Genomic DNA, 14871 nt, shown 5'->3' on the forward strand with positions numbered 1-14871 from the left:
TATATGACACTCGGCCCTCCAGACCTCGGTTAAAAAATCGATTTTTACAGTGATTGCATATAGCCTTTCTTTATTTGAGAAAGGCGAAAACTGTTTTGAACATTTATTCCAGCATTCTTGACTATAAAAATGCATAACAAGGGAACACGACCTTGTATACCAAATCTAATTATGCTATTCAACTAAGCACTGAAATGTACACCAGAAACAACACCTTACCCTACTTTTTCTTGAAACCCCAAAGTTTATTGAAAGCCTCATAGAAACCTAAGCTAATGTACTAGAGATAAACGGAAACCCTATTTTCATAATATTCCTTTTGTTTTCCGAAATATAATATGCGGTCACAGCATACTCAAGTTGTTTTTTGTCGAATTGTGTTCTAATACTTACCCCTATTTTGGCATTTGAGTTTTTAACTAATATCATTACTTTTTCAAAGACAAATGCATAGCGATGTTTCGTTTTTTGATCCTCGTGAGCTTTTATATTTAAATCGCCGTCTAATAATAATCTTCCATACTGCTCCAGATTATTTCCCGTTGGCAAATTCAAATCTAGGATACTCTCCTGAAAGTAATAATTTAAAAAAGGAAATAAATGGAAGCGCAAATAAGTGCTTTCCTTATATAAAACCGATTTAATCCACCTAGCAGTGAGATGACACATTTCTTACACATTTCACTATTGGATTAGTTTTAGATTAGAACTCACGAGAAGTAGGCACCCAACTTCTCGTGAGTTCTGCAATCAAATGAATCAAATGAATCAAATGAATCAAATAAATCAAATGAATCAAATGAATCAAATGAATCAAATGAATCAAATGAATCAAATGAATCAAATGAATCAAATGAATCAAATGAATCAAATGAATCAAATGAATCAAATGAATCAAATGAATCAAATGAATCAAATGAATCAAATGAATTAAATGAATCAAATTGATTTATTTCGTCCAGTGAATACAATGAATCAAATCAATGAAATGGAACAAATGAATAAAAAGAATGGATGAACAAAATGAATAAAGTAAAAAATAAATGAAATGCATAAATAAAACAAACGAATCAAATAAACAAAATGAGCTGAAGTGATAAAATGAATAAAAAGAAGAAAATTAGCAGAATAAAATGCATTGATTAAAATAAAAAATTGAACAATGGTAAAAGGTTATGAATTAATATAAAGAAATAAATTGAATCAAATAAATTATTTGGATGAAATGATTAAAACTGAAAAAGTAGTCAGATTATTAAAATGAAGAAACTGAACAAAATGAATAAACTGGAAAAAATGAATAAAGTGCATACATTGAAAAAAAATGAATAAAATAAGTTAAATGAATGATATGAGTAAAATGCACAAAAAGAATACACTGATCAGAGTGAATCCAAAGAATGAAACGAATAAAATAAGTAAAATGAACGCAGATGAACAAAACGAATAAAAAGATGCGGAAAAGATTTATGTACAGAATAGAATTTACTGGTCCAGTAGTTTAACGCGCAATTGAATATAGTAAAGTGAGACAAGGTCACATGTGCTTTCGAGCCCCTTGAACAGAGAACGACGGAGAATGCGATTCGTGAATGAGACAGGTAGATATTTCAAAGTTTTTAATTGAATTGAAGTAAATAGTGTGAAATGTCTAGGCTATATTTCGATAGCATAAAAGCCGTGCATTCAGTTGATTGCAATGCAGTCTATTTCCATTCATCCTTATAGCTTTCATATTGTTTCGTTCGGAATTGTCGTGCAGGAAATATGGATAAATAAGTCCTATACAGACCAATACTGTGAAAAATAAATGGTTCAAACTACTCAGTATATCCAAATATGGACGACGATAAGTTAGAAGACACATTGTAGTTGCATCCCCCATCGAGAGTGGGTACTTTGGGAGACTTCTTTTCCTGGATCTAATTTGTGGATATTTTTGGTCTTTGATCCGTTATTTTTCATGAAAGTTCGTACCAATACAACGAATGTGCAGCTGATACAACTCATGGTTCATTCGCCTGCGCCACGTTCCGTCTTCCATCTGCACGCCACCATAGATGGTACGCAACACCTTTCGTTCGAAAACTCCAACGACGCGTTGGTCCTCCACGAGCATAGTCCAGGTCTCGTGGCGTAGAGGACCACCGATCTAATCAGCGTCTTGAAGATAATCAACTTCGTGCGGCGGCGAATTTTGTTCGACCGGAGCGTCCTCTGGAGTCCAAAGTAGGCACGATTTCCCGCTAAGATCGTCTCTGAATTTCTCTGCTGTTATCATTGTCGTCGGTTACCAGTGAGCCCAAATACATGAATTCGTCGACCATCTCGATTTCGTCACCATCAGTCCGAACTCGGGTAGGAGGTTCACATTGTTGTCTCTAGAACCTCTTCCTCTCATGTATTTTGTCTTCGAAACGTTGATGGCAATTCCAATCCTGCTGGCTTCAGCTTTCAGTCTTTGAGCATATATTTCATTCAAAATTCAATAGAGATACGAATAGTTTAAATATCGCACGTGGAATGTCTCTTTTGAAAATGTTCATCGTCAAACTTTCATATTACCCAATTAAGCCAAATATTTTTTGATATAGCCATGAATTTCCTTAATTATCGTGTAGATACAGGCTTTGAATACAATTGAATTAAACTTGAGTTGATGTAGCAGCAGACAAAAAATAGTTTTGTTTTCTCAAACCTTCGCAATTACAACTAATAAATATTTCAGATTGACAGAAGATCTTATCACACAACTTAGAAATGGATACAGAAATAGCTAGATAGATGCGATAGAAGAGATACAGAGAGAGAAAGAGAGAGAGAGAGAGAGAGAGAGAGAGAGAGATGGGGGGGGGGGGCGTGTGAGGAATGGCAAATGATGGTTAATGCAGTGACATTATTTTTATAGGTATATTATTATGATATATTGATTCTTACATTCTTATCATAAATAATGTAAGTAGTAATTTTGCGCCATAACCAGTATAACCTAAATACTGCAAAACAGCTAAATTTTCGCTAGATTTTTGGGCTTCAAACATACAGTTCCTTTCGGTGACGCCACAAGTATAATTATATTAGAAATCTTTTATCTTACTACTAGGTGAATTACTTGTTGATCTGTGTATTGATATACCATCCAACATTTACCTCATGATTGAACGCAATGCCTAATCCAAGGAATAAATACTAGAACTCACTGTTTCTTTATCAAATCATTATGTTGCCTTTGAAGTGAACTTATATATTGATTTTTGAGAAATAGTTCATTTATTATAAAGGTAATTCACAAAATATTCTCAACATCGAATTCCTTGAATCACGTAGATGTGTTTTCATACCCCGATATTCAAAATCGGTTTAGTTTTGCCCCTGAAACACCAGTAAAGCTATACTCTGTATGAAACAATCTCATTTTTAATTAAGAGGAAATTGGTAAGCGAGGGCTAAAAATACAAAATGTTTAATATCTCCGCCGCTCGTGCACGGACTTAAACAATCTATAGCTTGTTAGAAAGGTATTTTTACAAGCTTTCTATTTATGTACAGTTTGTGGGACAATATTGTATTGTGCGAAAGCTATTTGCGAAAAACCTGCTGTGTTTTGACAAAATCGCCCATATCTCGGAAAGTAAACAACATATCGAAAATTAAAAATAATAGTGCCAAATGGCAACGTTAGGCTTTTCATTTGAAACTAATTTCATTAAGATCGGTTCAGCCATTGCTGAGATAATTACATGACATTTTGTACATACATACATACACACATACACACACACATACAGACATTGTCTCAATTTGTCGAGCTGAGTCGATTGGTATATGAGACTCGGCCCTCCGGGCCTCGGAAAAAATTTTCAAAGTTTGAGCGAATCCTATACATTTCTTTTGTAAGAAATGTAAAAAGGTTATGAATTGCACTGAAAACCGACTTTCTATCCGAGCACCGGAGAGCCAAGCCACAAATTTCATTCAATTCCGTTCATCGAGTGTATGTTAATAAGAAGATCACGAAGATGTCTGAGCCCATTTTCTTAAAATTAGTTTCAAAATAAAGATATTAGGCACCACCGGTCGCTATTGAATTTCATTTTGATTCTACTTCCAGTTCTGGGGTTACGGGTTAAAGAGAGCTGTCACCAGGGCCGCCGAAAGGGGGGGGGAGTGTTTCCCCCCGGGCCCGGAGTTTTGAAGGGGTCCGGATTTTTAACGGAAACTAAAATTGACAAATACTTTTTCGACAAAAATTTATTTGAGAATACAATTAAAAATTCTATATCTTGTGTATGAGGTAACTAGAATAGCGAAAATTCTAAACTACAGCATATTTGATATCAGCTTTGTTTATACCAACCTAATTCTCGCATCGAAACAAGATCAGATTCGAGCGGGCATAGCGGAATTTGTGCAATGAATGTCATGTACGCAGCTCACCTGGGTTCGAATCCCAACCCCGCACACAGGAATAGAGATTTGTTATACGAAAATTCATAACCTAAATGAAGAAGTGAATGGCCTTAAGGTTAAAATGTCTATAATCGAAACAAAAATATAATCAGATTTGTAATAGTTAAACAAGTCATGAGGTTGTCTTCAATTTTCGCCAATTTGAAATCGATTTTTTGATTTATTGAATTTCCAATCTTCGAAAGCGCTGGATTAATATCAAAAGTAATTATTGAAAGAAAAAAAAACCCTGCTTAGGGTTGCCAAACCGGTTTTGGAGGCGAATTCCATGTCTTCGTTCAGGTAAATCCGAATTCGCCCGGAAGAATCCATTGGATTATTTTGCAATTTTGCGTTGCCCTTTTTCACCAGGAATCGCCCAGCACCCAGCCCTCATAAACATCATCTTCGGGTTTCAGGCCCTAATTGTTAAGGAAGGCCGTTTGGGTTTACTTTACCTCATTGAACCATCGCTTCAATGGATTAATATTCCTCACAAAGATTCTCGAAAGAAACTGAAGTGTGAATTCTAACCCCGTGTTTGTTTACTGAGGAGCAGAGCAAAGCTCGCTCGGGTTATCCTTCACAGCGAGAGTGGTTGGTGCTTTTGGATTCTTTGTGAATATCCGAGAAAGCAACATCAGTTACAACATCCAACTAAATCTACAAAACTGTTAACAAATGCAAAAACATACAACTAAATGTGAACGGCACAGAAAGGTGGAGTGCTTTACCAAAACATTACACTCTACGGTGAATGTGAAGAAAATAAGATATTTTTCCTCCTAGTGCTACGAGCTACATAAGAAATAAAACAGTGCATATTTATTTGTTTTTAAACGTTTTATACAATAAAAAGCAATAGAAGTGCTCCCAAATTCTGTCGAGTGATCAATTTAATTCGAAATTCTAATTGATTTCAACGCATACCCATGTGTCTCTTGAAGTCTATCCACTGCTCAGCAAAATTCTGCTGGTCAAAGCACCACTAGAGGCGGTGATCCTACCTCTACTTGAGAACTCAATTGGTCAAATGAGTCATCAAAAACTCTCGATATACCAAAAGAATTCGAAATTAATCCAAAAATTTAAACCTAAAATTTAATATATTTGGTTTGCCGTTCATTGATCCAAAATTTATAAAAAATCATATTCAGATACGAGATGATACATAAAAACATTTTTGTAAAGGGGTCATACTCAAATGACGTAGCTTTTTTCGACTACCAATTCCCCCTAGCAAAGAGGCCAGGGATGGGAAAAAAATAAATACGTTTTACAATTCTTTCAAATACGGCCTTTTATCAACATTTTCATTATAACAGCAAATTGCGTACACAACAAGCCTCTTTCGTGACGCGTATAGTGTTAATAGTTTGGTTTTGAATTTTATATGTCATGGAGCATGAAAACAAGATCTCTCAGTTCACAATCCTGCAGCTGCCAATGATTCTAAGAAGCATACGTTCAACTAAATTATTAAATTGTGTTTGATTGATTTGGAAGAGAAAATTTAACTCTGCTACCAAACTAAATCAACTAGTTAGCAAGATTGGCTAACTAGTTAGCAAGATTGGCTAACTAGTTAGCAAGATTGGCTAACTAATGTAGCAAGTTAAATCCGTATACAAAATCTTTTCGTCGCTTCTTGAACGTAACGATTTTATTTTTATTTTTGAACTATTTTCTAGAAATCAGTTACAACATTCTTGTATAATATTTGAAGGTATGCTAACACACCAACGCAAACAAAAGAAAAATTCATGTTTTTATAGGATTATGAATGTTTTCGAATCCAGCATAGTGTAAAATCCAACCAAAACCCTTATTTGAAATTTGATCATCTCATTTTTTATTCCTACATGGATTTTTTATTTTGTTAAAATTTTGTTGATCTATTTTTTCAAGTTGTGGATTGTATTTGTATTTCTACAATTGTAGGATTCTGCCTTTTTTTATCTATTTGCATACTTTTATTTTATCCATCTTTTTACGTTCCTTACTTTTGCTTTTTTTAATGTAGAATACATTTAAGCTTTCAATATAGGGGTCCCGTTTCAAAATATCGGCTGCGGCGCCGCGTCAGATTTTGAACGTTAATAACTTTTATCATACTTAACAGAATGATTTGATTTTTAGGCCAATTTGTTGCAAATATGTTCCTCTATGCTGTATTAAAATTTGAAGTATGTATAACATGCACTAATAACAAAAAATTGTGCTTTGAAAAAATTTTCGAAAACGACCCGGAAAAGTGAAAATTTTCAGCCCATCCCGCACAGAGCCGTCACAATGGTGGACCAACCGAACAATAAAATAATGAAAAGTTTATATATAGGTCCACTACATGTTTGTTCCTATGATTATTCGCATTGGGTTGCTTGACAAGAGCAGTTGGTGGGGGAAAGTCGGCATATTTCTTTGGTTAGGCCATTAGAAGCCGGACGGAAAGGAAAGGCTCATGCACGGCACGAGAACGAGCGAGAAAGCGATTGTAGTGCATATTAGCGCGATTATATAAATATCTTTCGGTCGGTTTTCTCATCATTTGTATTCGTTCAAGCACTAGCAAGCAGCCAATCCACCGAAGGAAAGCAGTTGGCGATGACGACGGTCGGAAAAAGTGCCCCAGCTGCTGGTGACTCATCGCAACGCGATCAGGAATTGTCGCCCTGCAAGAATTTCGCCCCAACTAAAGGGCAATAGAGCAACTAATCTGTAGGCTATCGTTCCAGCGTCTGGGCCGTGAGATTGTGCAGGACTGCAAAGTCGAGCTACGCTTACAAAGCTCAGTCGTAATGATGCCCCGAGAAGCCAACGATGCCTACTTGGTCGGTTTGTTCGAGAATGCAAAATAGTGCGCCAAGCGCATAACTTTCAGGCCAAATACATTAAATTGGCTCAATGCGTCCGCGGGGAGTGCGTCTGAATTATGCTCCCGCAATAAAACAATAAACGGTTCTTTACAGGACCAATTAATTGTGTTCTAATAAGAGTTAAACTGAAATTTACATTTTATGGTGCATAACAAATAATTTTCAGAAAGCTATATAACAAATACGATGTGTGGAAAGAAAGAAAGAGAATTTAAATTATCCTCTCTCGCTCGTTTTCGTGCACTGCTTTTCCATTCCTTTCTGCTGCTAATACCATCATAACTAAAACGAATATACGTGTTCCCCCACCATCCCACGGCCAGTGTTGCCACAATTGAATGTCGCTATTACAATTTGAATTATTTCATTGATCCTCTCTAGTATTGATAAAATATAGAACGTGCAAAGTACACTAGTCGCATGCTTTTATTCGAACTATTTGGCAGCCTCCGTTGATTAACTGCATAAATCGATTTGTTTGTGCAGCACCTTGCTAGTAGCAAACTAAATAGCCTCTATCAGCGCTACCAAATAACACAAAAGAATTTAAATTTGTGAAAATCTTTTCCTTCCTTCTTTTCAAATCTGCAACATTCTTTGAAAATATTGTTGGAATGTTGTTATTGAAAAACTGAACATGCAAGTTTGCTAGCACTGGCCACTAGATTGAAGGCGGTGGAAAGACAGCATATTCGTTTTGGATATGCTAGTATTGGTAGCCGAACGGAAAGGAAAGGCACAGGGATGGCACGAAAACGAGCGAGAGAGCGATAGTAGTGCTTTCTCGTGCTTTCATATATGAATATTGGTCGGTCGGTTTTTCTCATCATTCGTATTCGTTCAAGCACTAGCAGGCAGCCAGTCCATCGGAGGAAAGCAGTTGGCAATGATGACGGTCCGCAAAAGTGCCCCAGCTACTGGTAGCCCATCGCAACTAACTACCGATCAGGAACTGTCGCCATGCCAGTATTTCGCCCCAACTAAAGGGCAACGGAGCAACTAATCCGCTGGATAACATTCCAGCGTCTGGTTCGTAAGGTTGTGTATTACTTCAAAGTCGAACTACGCTTACAAAACTCGGGCGTAATGAAGCCAGTGATGCCTACTTGGTCGGTTTGTTTGAGGACACAAAATAGTGCGCCAAGTACGTAACTTTCTCGCAAAAGAAATCAAATTGGCTCACAGTGTCCGCTGGGAGTGGGCGTAAATTACAATAAAAGCAACGGTTCTTTTCAGGACCAATCAATTGTGTTCTAGTGAGAGTTAAACTGAAACTTTCATTTTAAGATGTGTAACAAATTTTCAACAAGCAACATAATACGTTGTGTGGAAAGAAGTAGCTTGCACACGGAACAAAAATTTAAATTATCCTCTCGCTCGTTTCGTGCACTGTTTTTCCATTCCTTTCTACTGTTATTATCAGAATTATCAAAACGAATATGCGTGTTCCCTCACCATCCCTCTAGTGATCAGTGTTGCTTCAATTGCATGTGTTTAAAAGAAATGTTGAAGTCGCATGCTTCTATTCGAGCTTTTTGGCAGCCTCCGTGAACTAACTGCATTAAATTATTTTTTTGTGCAGCTCCGTGCTAGTAGCAAACTAAATGGCCCTACCAGTGTCTGATTCGTGAGATTGTGCAGGATTTCAAAGTCGAGCTAAGCTTATAAAGTTCAGCCGTAATGGTACCCGAAGAAGCCAGTCTTGTCGTTTTGTTCGAGGCTACAAAACAGTTCGCCAGGCACGTAACTATCATGCCAAATATATCCAACGATCCAGCGCATCACCATCAACACCACCAAAGGTTGCCGATACCAAAGGTTCTTTTCAGAACCACCATTATTACCATAGAGAATTATTTGAAAATTTCCCATTCAAACGTGATTCTGTTGAATATTATTAGATTTAAATTAACGTCTCGAATTGAAATCACGACGCTCCGGTTATGTCACAGACATTACCCACCCATCTTTTTTTATTGTGACCACAACTAACGGTTTAATATAGACACCCCATTTCAATATTTCGGAAGGAGCAGAAGGTCAAGTTTGGAAAGTTTGTAACTTTCATTGTACTTAACCAAATTACACAATGTTCGCACTAATGATTCAGAAATATGACCAGGAATCTTCTATTAGATTTGTAAGTATGTATAATTTAAAGAAAGAAAAATTGATTTTCAGGAATCAATTATTATCTGTACTATGCGACTTACTCATGCTAACAATTCATTTCATCGTTACCCATCTCCCTCACCAAGGCCAACAACGCCAACAAAAACGGTCCTTTTCAGGACCACCATCATTTTTGTAAAGAATAATTTGAAAATCACCTTTTGTCCGAAAATTCCAATGAGTATCAACATATTTGAAGAACGTGTTCCTTATGTATTCTACATCTCTCCGGTTATGTCGCAGACATTACCCACCCATCTTTTTTTCTATTGCTATCACTATCACTTACTTTAATTTATAGTTTTTTCTCTGTTATTGAATTTTATTCGCAATTTTTCGAGAAAATTCTGCTTTCTTTATTTTTTTCTTATTGTTTCATATTTTAATACCCTGCTTTTTTATTTGTTTCTTTTGTCATTCTATCTAATTTTTATAATTTGTCTATTTATTACATTTATTCTTGTCATAGCCTTTTTCTATTTCCTTTTTTCATATCTTTTTTGCATTTCCAAAAGCAATTTTACTTATTCAAATTTATTCCAATTTGCATAATTGTTTTATTTTTTACCTTTCTCCTATTTTCTTCCTCATTTTCTAGTTTTCAGCTTTCCGATTATCGTAGTTTTATTTTTTCCCATTGTTCATTTAATATAATTTTATTTATTTTTTATACCTTTTTCTTAAGATTTAATTCGTTTTTGTTATTTCTTCATGTTTTCCATTTAACCTATTTAGAAAGTATTTTTTCTGTTGACCATTTTCCTATACGTTAACATCGAGTTTTTTATTTTCCTAAAAAAAACTTTTGATTTATCTTTTCATGATACTATGCGCACTGTTTTGTTAATTATACATTTAGTTCGTTGTTTGAATTTATTTCAAATTTCATTTCTAGTGCTTCATTTTTTTCGTGTTGATATCTTCATTTTTGTGTTTCTATAGTATACCATGTTGGCTTTTTTCTACTATTTTTTATTTCCATTTTGTCTGTTTGCTCCGTTTTTGTTCAATACTTCCAATTTTCTTTACTTTTTCTTCTTTTCATCATTTCAATTTTCCAGTTTTTAAAAATTTTCTGGTCCGTCCATTTTTTTTAAATTTCTCTGTGGTTATTTTATTCTTGTCTTTTATATATACACCTCTAGTTTTATGCATGCTTAATGTACATTTTATTTTTTATACTGCTTTAAATATGTCGTGTTTTTAATGTTAAATAAATTTTATTATTCTTGATTTATCGAGATTTTCAGTTTTATGCATTTTTGCATTTCTCAATAGAAAGGTATTGCAATTGCTCTGAAAATCGACTTTTTAACGGAGGCCCGGAAGGCCGAGTGACATATACTATTCGATTCAGCTTGTCGAGTTCGGAAAATGTCTGTGTGTGTTTTATTTTTTTTACAATGGAGAAGACGTTTACGTCCTAACCCAGTACACGTGCTATTGGTAGGTGTCCAAGCTACCACACAGCGTGTACTGGGGGCGTGTCGGGCTCGAATGGTGACGCTGCCATTAATACCGACTAAACTCCATTGGGCTCCGCCATCGTTCCCCCAGGAACTACCTCTCGGTATTACTTCTGGGGGGATGGCTGAACTTGATGTACTCATTCACTCTCGCTCACGCGTTGATACGTCCTGTATGAGGCTTACTTGGGTGCTCTCTCTATCGCACCTTGATTCACTCTCAAACACTCCACATGAGGCTGAGTTTTGTGCTTACCTTTTTCGTTCCTTGCGAGGCTGACTTGTGTGCTCACCTTACTCATTTCTTGCTAGGCTTACTTTTGTGCTCGCCTCACCCATACCATGTGAGACTGACTTGGGTGCTCACCCTATCACCTGGTTCACTCTCGATCGTGCCACTCTATTATACCTCTGTCACTCCCCCTGGCATCCCATGTGGGACATTTTTCTTGGGCTTTACTTCTGACATACCATGCGAGGCTGACTTGTATGCTCACCTTTTTCATTCCTTGCTTGGCTTACTTCTGTGCTAGCCTCTACCATACCATGTGAGGCTGACTTTTGTGCTCACCCTTAACATACCGTGTGAGACTGACTTGGATGCTCACCCTTTCACTCCTCTGCCACGCCACGAGGCATAGACAGCCAGGTCCCAACATACTACGCTACGACCCTTCCATCTTGGCATGAGGCAGTCCACTTATACGCCTATACACTCGCTCTTCTGCCTTGCTTCGGGGTGGCTGGGTTTACCCCTTACGTGGTTGCCAGTCGCTGCGCCAAACCTGCCTCAGCATGAACAGACCATTCACTCCCTTCTTTGCGCTCGGCCTTTTTCGCTCCAACTAACCAATCACTAGTTAGCCGTGCCCGTCGTCTGTTGCTCAGTTCGCCAGATTACCTGTAGCCTACAGGCAAACTGGGTGGTAGCAGCCGAGACTGCGTTCCACTTCTCCACCTATTGACACATCCGCTGAATAAGGGTATCAGGGGTTGTGTCCCAGCCACAGACGTCAAGCATTGCTCTTCTTTCGACGTCGAACCGATGACATACGAACAGTATGTGTTCGGCAGTTTCGTCTACACCTGGGCAGTCCGGGCAGGCTGGGACCTCCGCGTGCCCGAACCTGTGGAGGTACTGTCGGAAACAGCCATGGCCTGACAGGAATTGTGTCAGGTGGAAGTGAACTTCCCATGGGGTCTGCCCACCCACCTCGATATGTTAGGTATCAGCCGGTGGGTTCACCTACCTTTCGAGGAGATATCCCACTCACGCTGCCATCTGGCGACCGAGGTCACCCTGGTGCGCTCGCGGGCTCCTCTATTTCCACGTAGCTCGAAACACTCCTCATCTTCCCGAATGACCAGCCCGACTGGCATCATGCTCGCTATCACGCAGGATGCATCGTGTGATATCGTGCGGTAGGCAGATATCACTCTGAGGCACATCACGCGGTAGGTGCTCTCCAGTTTCTGTAGGTTTCCTCAGTGCTCTTGACCATGACGGGCCGCCGTACCTGATGATAGATACGGCAACGCCTGCCAGTAACCTACGTCTACTGGCGCACACCTTTGGCTGTTGGACATCATCCTCGATAGAGCCGCAACAGCAGTCGACGCTCTCTTGCATTCGACGTGGCTGCCGAAGGTCAGCTTGTCGTCTATAATGACTCCGAGAGACTTCAGACTCCGCTGTGAAGTGATCGCGACTTCTCCCACATGGATAGCTGCATGTTGTGCCGACTTGCGGTTGTTGACGATAACTACCTCCGTCTTATGATGAGCGAGCTCCAGCCACTCGCGCTCATCCATTCTTCCACCGTGTTGATCGCGTGTTCTTCGGTTAGTTCTACCTCAGGGATTGACTCCCCGTAGACCTACAAGGTTACGTCGTCGGCAAAGCCGACGATCTTGACCCCAGGAGGGAACTTTAGTCTCACAACCCCGTCATACATGAGGTTCCATAGCACCGGGCCTAGGATCGAGCCCTGCGGGACTCCGGCGGTAATCGGAACCCTTTTCTGACCGGCAACGGTCTCGTATAGCAGTACGCGGTTCTGGAAGTAACTTTCCAGGATCCGGTACAGACCCACCGGTAGGCTAAGCCGGTGTAACGAGAGCGCGATGGACAGTGGTCGCAATGGTACCAAAATTTGCGTTTAATTAATGGTGCTCTAGGAGTTGATTTTAGCGATTTGGTGTGTTAGAAACACTTTTTCAGAATGGAATCCCCCTTCTTTTGATGTATACTGAATTGTGATTAATCTACCTAAAAGTGAGATAGAAAATTTATTTCCACTAACTTTTAAGATAGAGGCACGATGTCAATGACAAAGTTATAGTAAATTCTACTGCGAGAAAACTTGTTGAACATGCAAACTCTCCAAAATGTAATGGTGTTGAGATAAAGCACGTTGTTTGTGGAAGGCACCCAAAAAATCATTTTTTCATTATAACTTTTTTCTGAGATTCTTGCAATTCTTCAGATGTTCTATGAAGTTGTTTAAATTAAGAAATTGCAGATATTTGTCGAAGATGTCAACATTTTTTATTTCAAAACTTAAGCAAAATGGGTTAAAAATACCGCCATTTTGAATGACAATTACTAATAGATGTGGAAATATGTGGAAGACATTTCGATTCTATGAGAAAGACAGTGACAAGTACTATAAGAAAAAATACTACTTACAACGGGATCCACTGGCCTGTATACAAAAAATACTTTCCGGCAATGTATGTTTTGCATTTTGTAACAAAATAAGTACGACTTTTCCAGCATAAATTTTTTAGCGATTGTTTTTCTATGTGTCGAATATTCTAAAAAATCATTGAGAGTTATAAATACACCTATAAATCGTGAACTTTGAATTTCTGTTATCTGAAACTATTCATAAATTAACAGGATTTGGAAAGTGAACACTAGATACGTCTAAAAAGGTTTACTGTATTTTCATGAGTATGAACCATAGCAAAGAGTATTAGATATCATTTTCACGAAACGACTGTGTAGTCAGAGTTGCTACTTAGGATCCGACTTGCCAGAAAATCTTTAGAAAAATATTTTCGCCTATATATTACATCTCTGTCAAATTTTAACCCTCAAAAAGGCAAGGGGTCTCAGAGGCTCGGCTAGTTACAGTTCCCTAGTTTCAATGAATTTGTAATTCGAAATACAAATGATCGAGCGTTTTCGGGCTTTCGATTCTCTCACTGGTAAAACGACAAAAAAAGGCTCTTAGTTTCATTGGGTCTTAGAAGCGATGCTTTATGAAGTTACAATTTTCGCTTGTCTTTTTGATGGTTAATTTCAAATATTTAATCATTCAATGCGTGCTTGCAAAAGAATTATTGACAATTCCGGCCACGTAATCTTTTCATGAAAACGGCATATAGGGTAGACGACCCCTTATCCATCTCATTAGTCGGGATGTCACAATATTTCGTTGATAACTCGACTTAGAGTGACTGGATTGCGCTTAAATAAGTATCACCATCTTTCCTTCGTTCCTAAGAAGCAGTACAGTTAGACTTTTTGAGCTAATGCGTTGAATAGAGATAGCAAATACTTCTCTAACTAAAGTTCCAATGGGTGGGATGAATAGAGGAGCTAAGATGAATTAGGGCACAGTAACCCTAATACTGTTTGTAATGGTTTTTATTCTTGTAAAGACAGCCAAAAATTTTTGCGCATTTTTTAGTTGATCACTTTTGTTGTTGCGCTAGTTTAGGAATAATTCGTAAGTTGGAGACTATAGAGCTGAGAGTTTTGGATTCATATGTGTACTTTGACATTTCCAAAGATTTTTTAGAATATTCGTAGAATAGAATAACACATAGAAACAATTGCTATAAAAAGTTATGCTTAAAATGTCGTAATTATTTTGTTACAAAATGAAAAACATGCATTG

The 14871-nt window shown here is 37.8% G+C and overlaps 1 protein-coding gene across 6 annotated transcripts in view; it reads right to left on the reverse strand.

Moving 5' to 3' along the window:
• LOC131690670 (protein vav) overlaps positions 1 to 14871 on the reverse strand; it is a 1592017-nt gene that overhangs the window by 507734 nt on the left and 1069412 nt on the right. For 5 of the 6 annotated variants that reach the window (XR_009305611.1, XM_058976596.1, XM_058976598.1 and 2 more), the window contains one exon: positions 394 to 570. The exons of the other annotated variant lie outside the window; for it this stretch is intronic. Coding sequence is in view for 4 of the 5 variants with exons in the window: in XM_058976596.1 (XP_058832579.1) it covers positions 394 to 570 (177 nt within the window). In the remaining variant the exon portion in view is untranslated. The remainder of the gene's footprint in view (positions 1 to 393; positions 571 to 14871) is intronic. 6 annotated transcript variants of the gene reach the window in all.

The sequence above is a fragment of the Topomyia yanbarensis genome, chromosome 3 (genome assembly GCF_030247195.1).
Source record: "Topomyia yanbarensis strain Yona2022 chromosome 3, ASM3024719v1, whole genome shotgun sequence".
Classification (NCBI taxonomy): domain Eukaryota; kingdom Metazoa; phylum Arthropoda; class Insecta; order Diptera; family Culicidae; genus Topomyia; species Topomyia yanbarensis.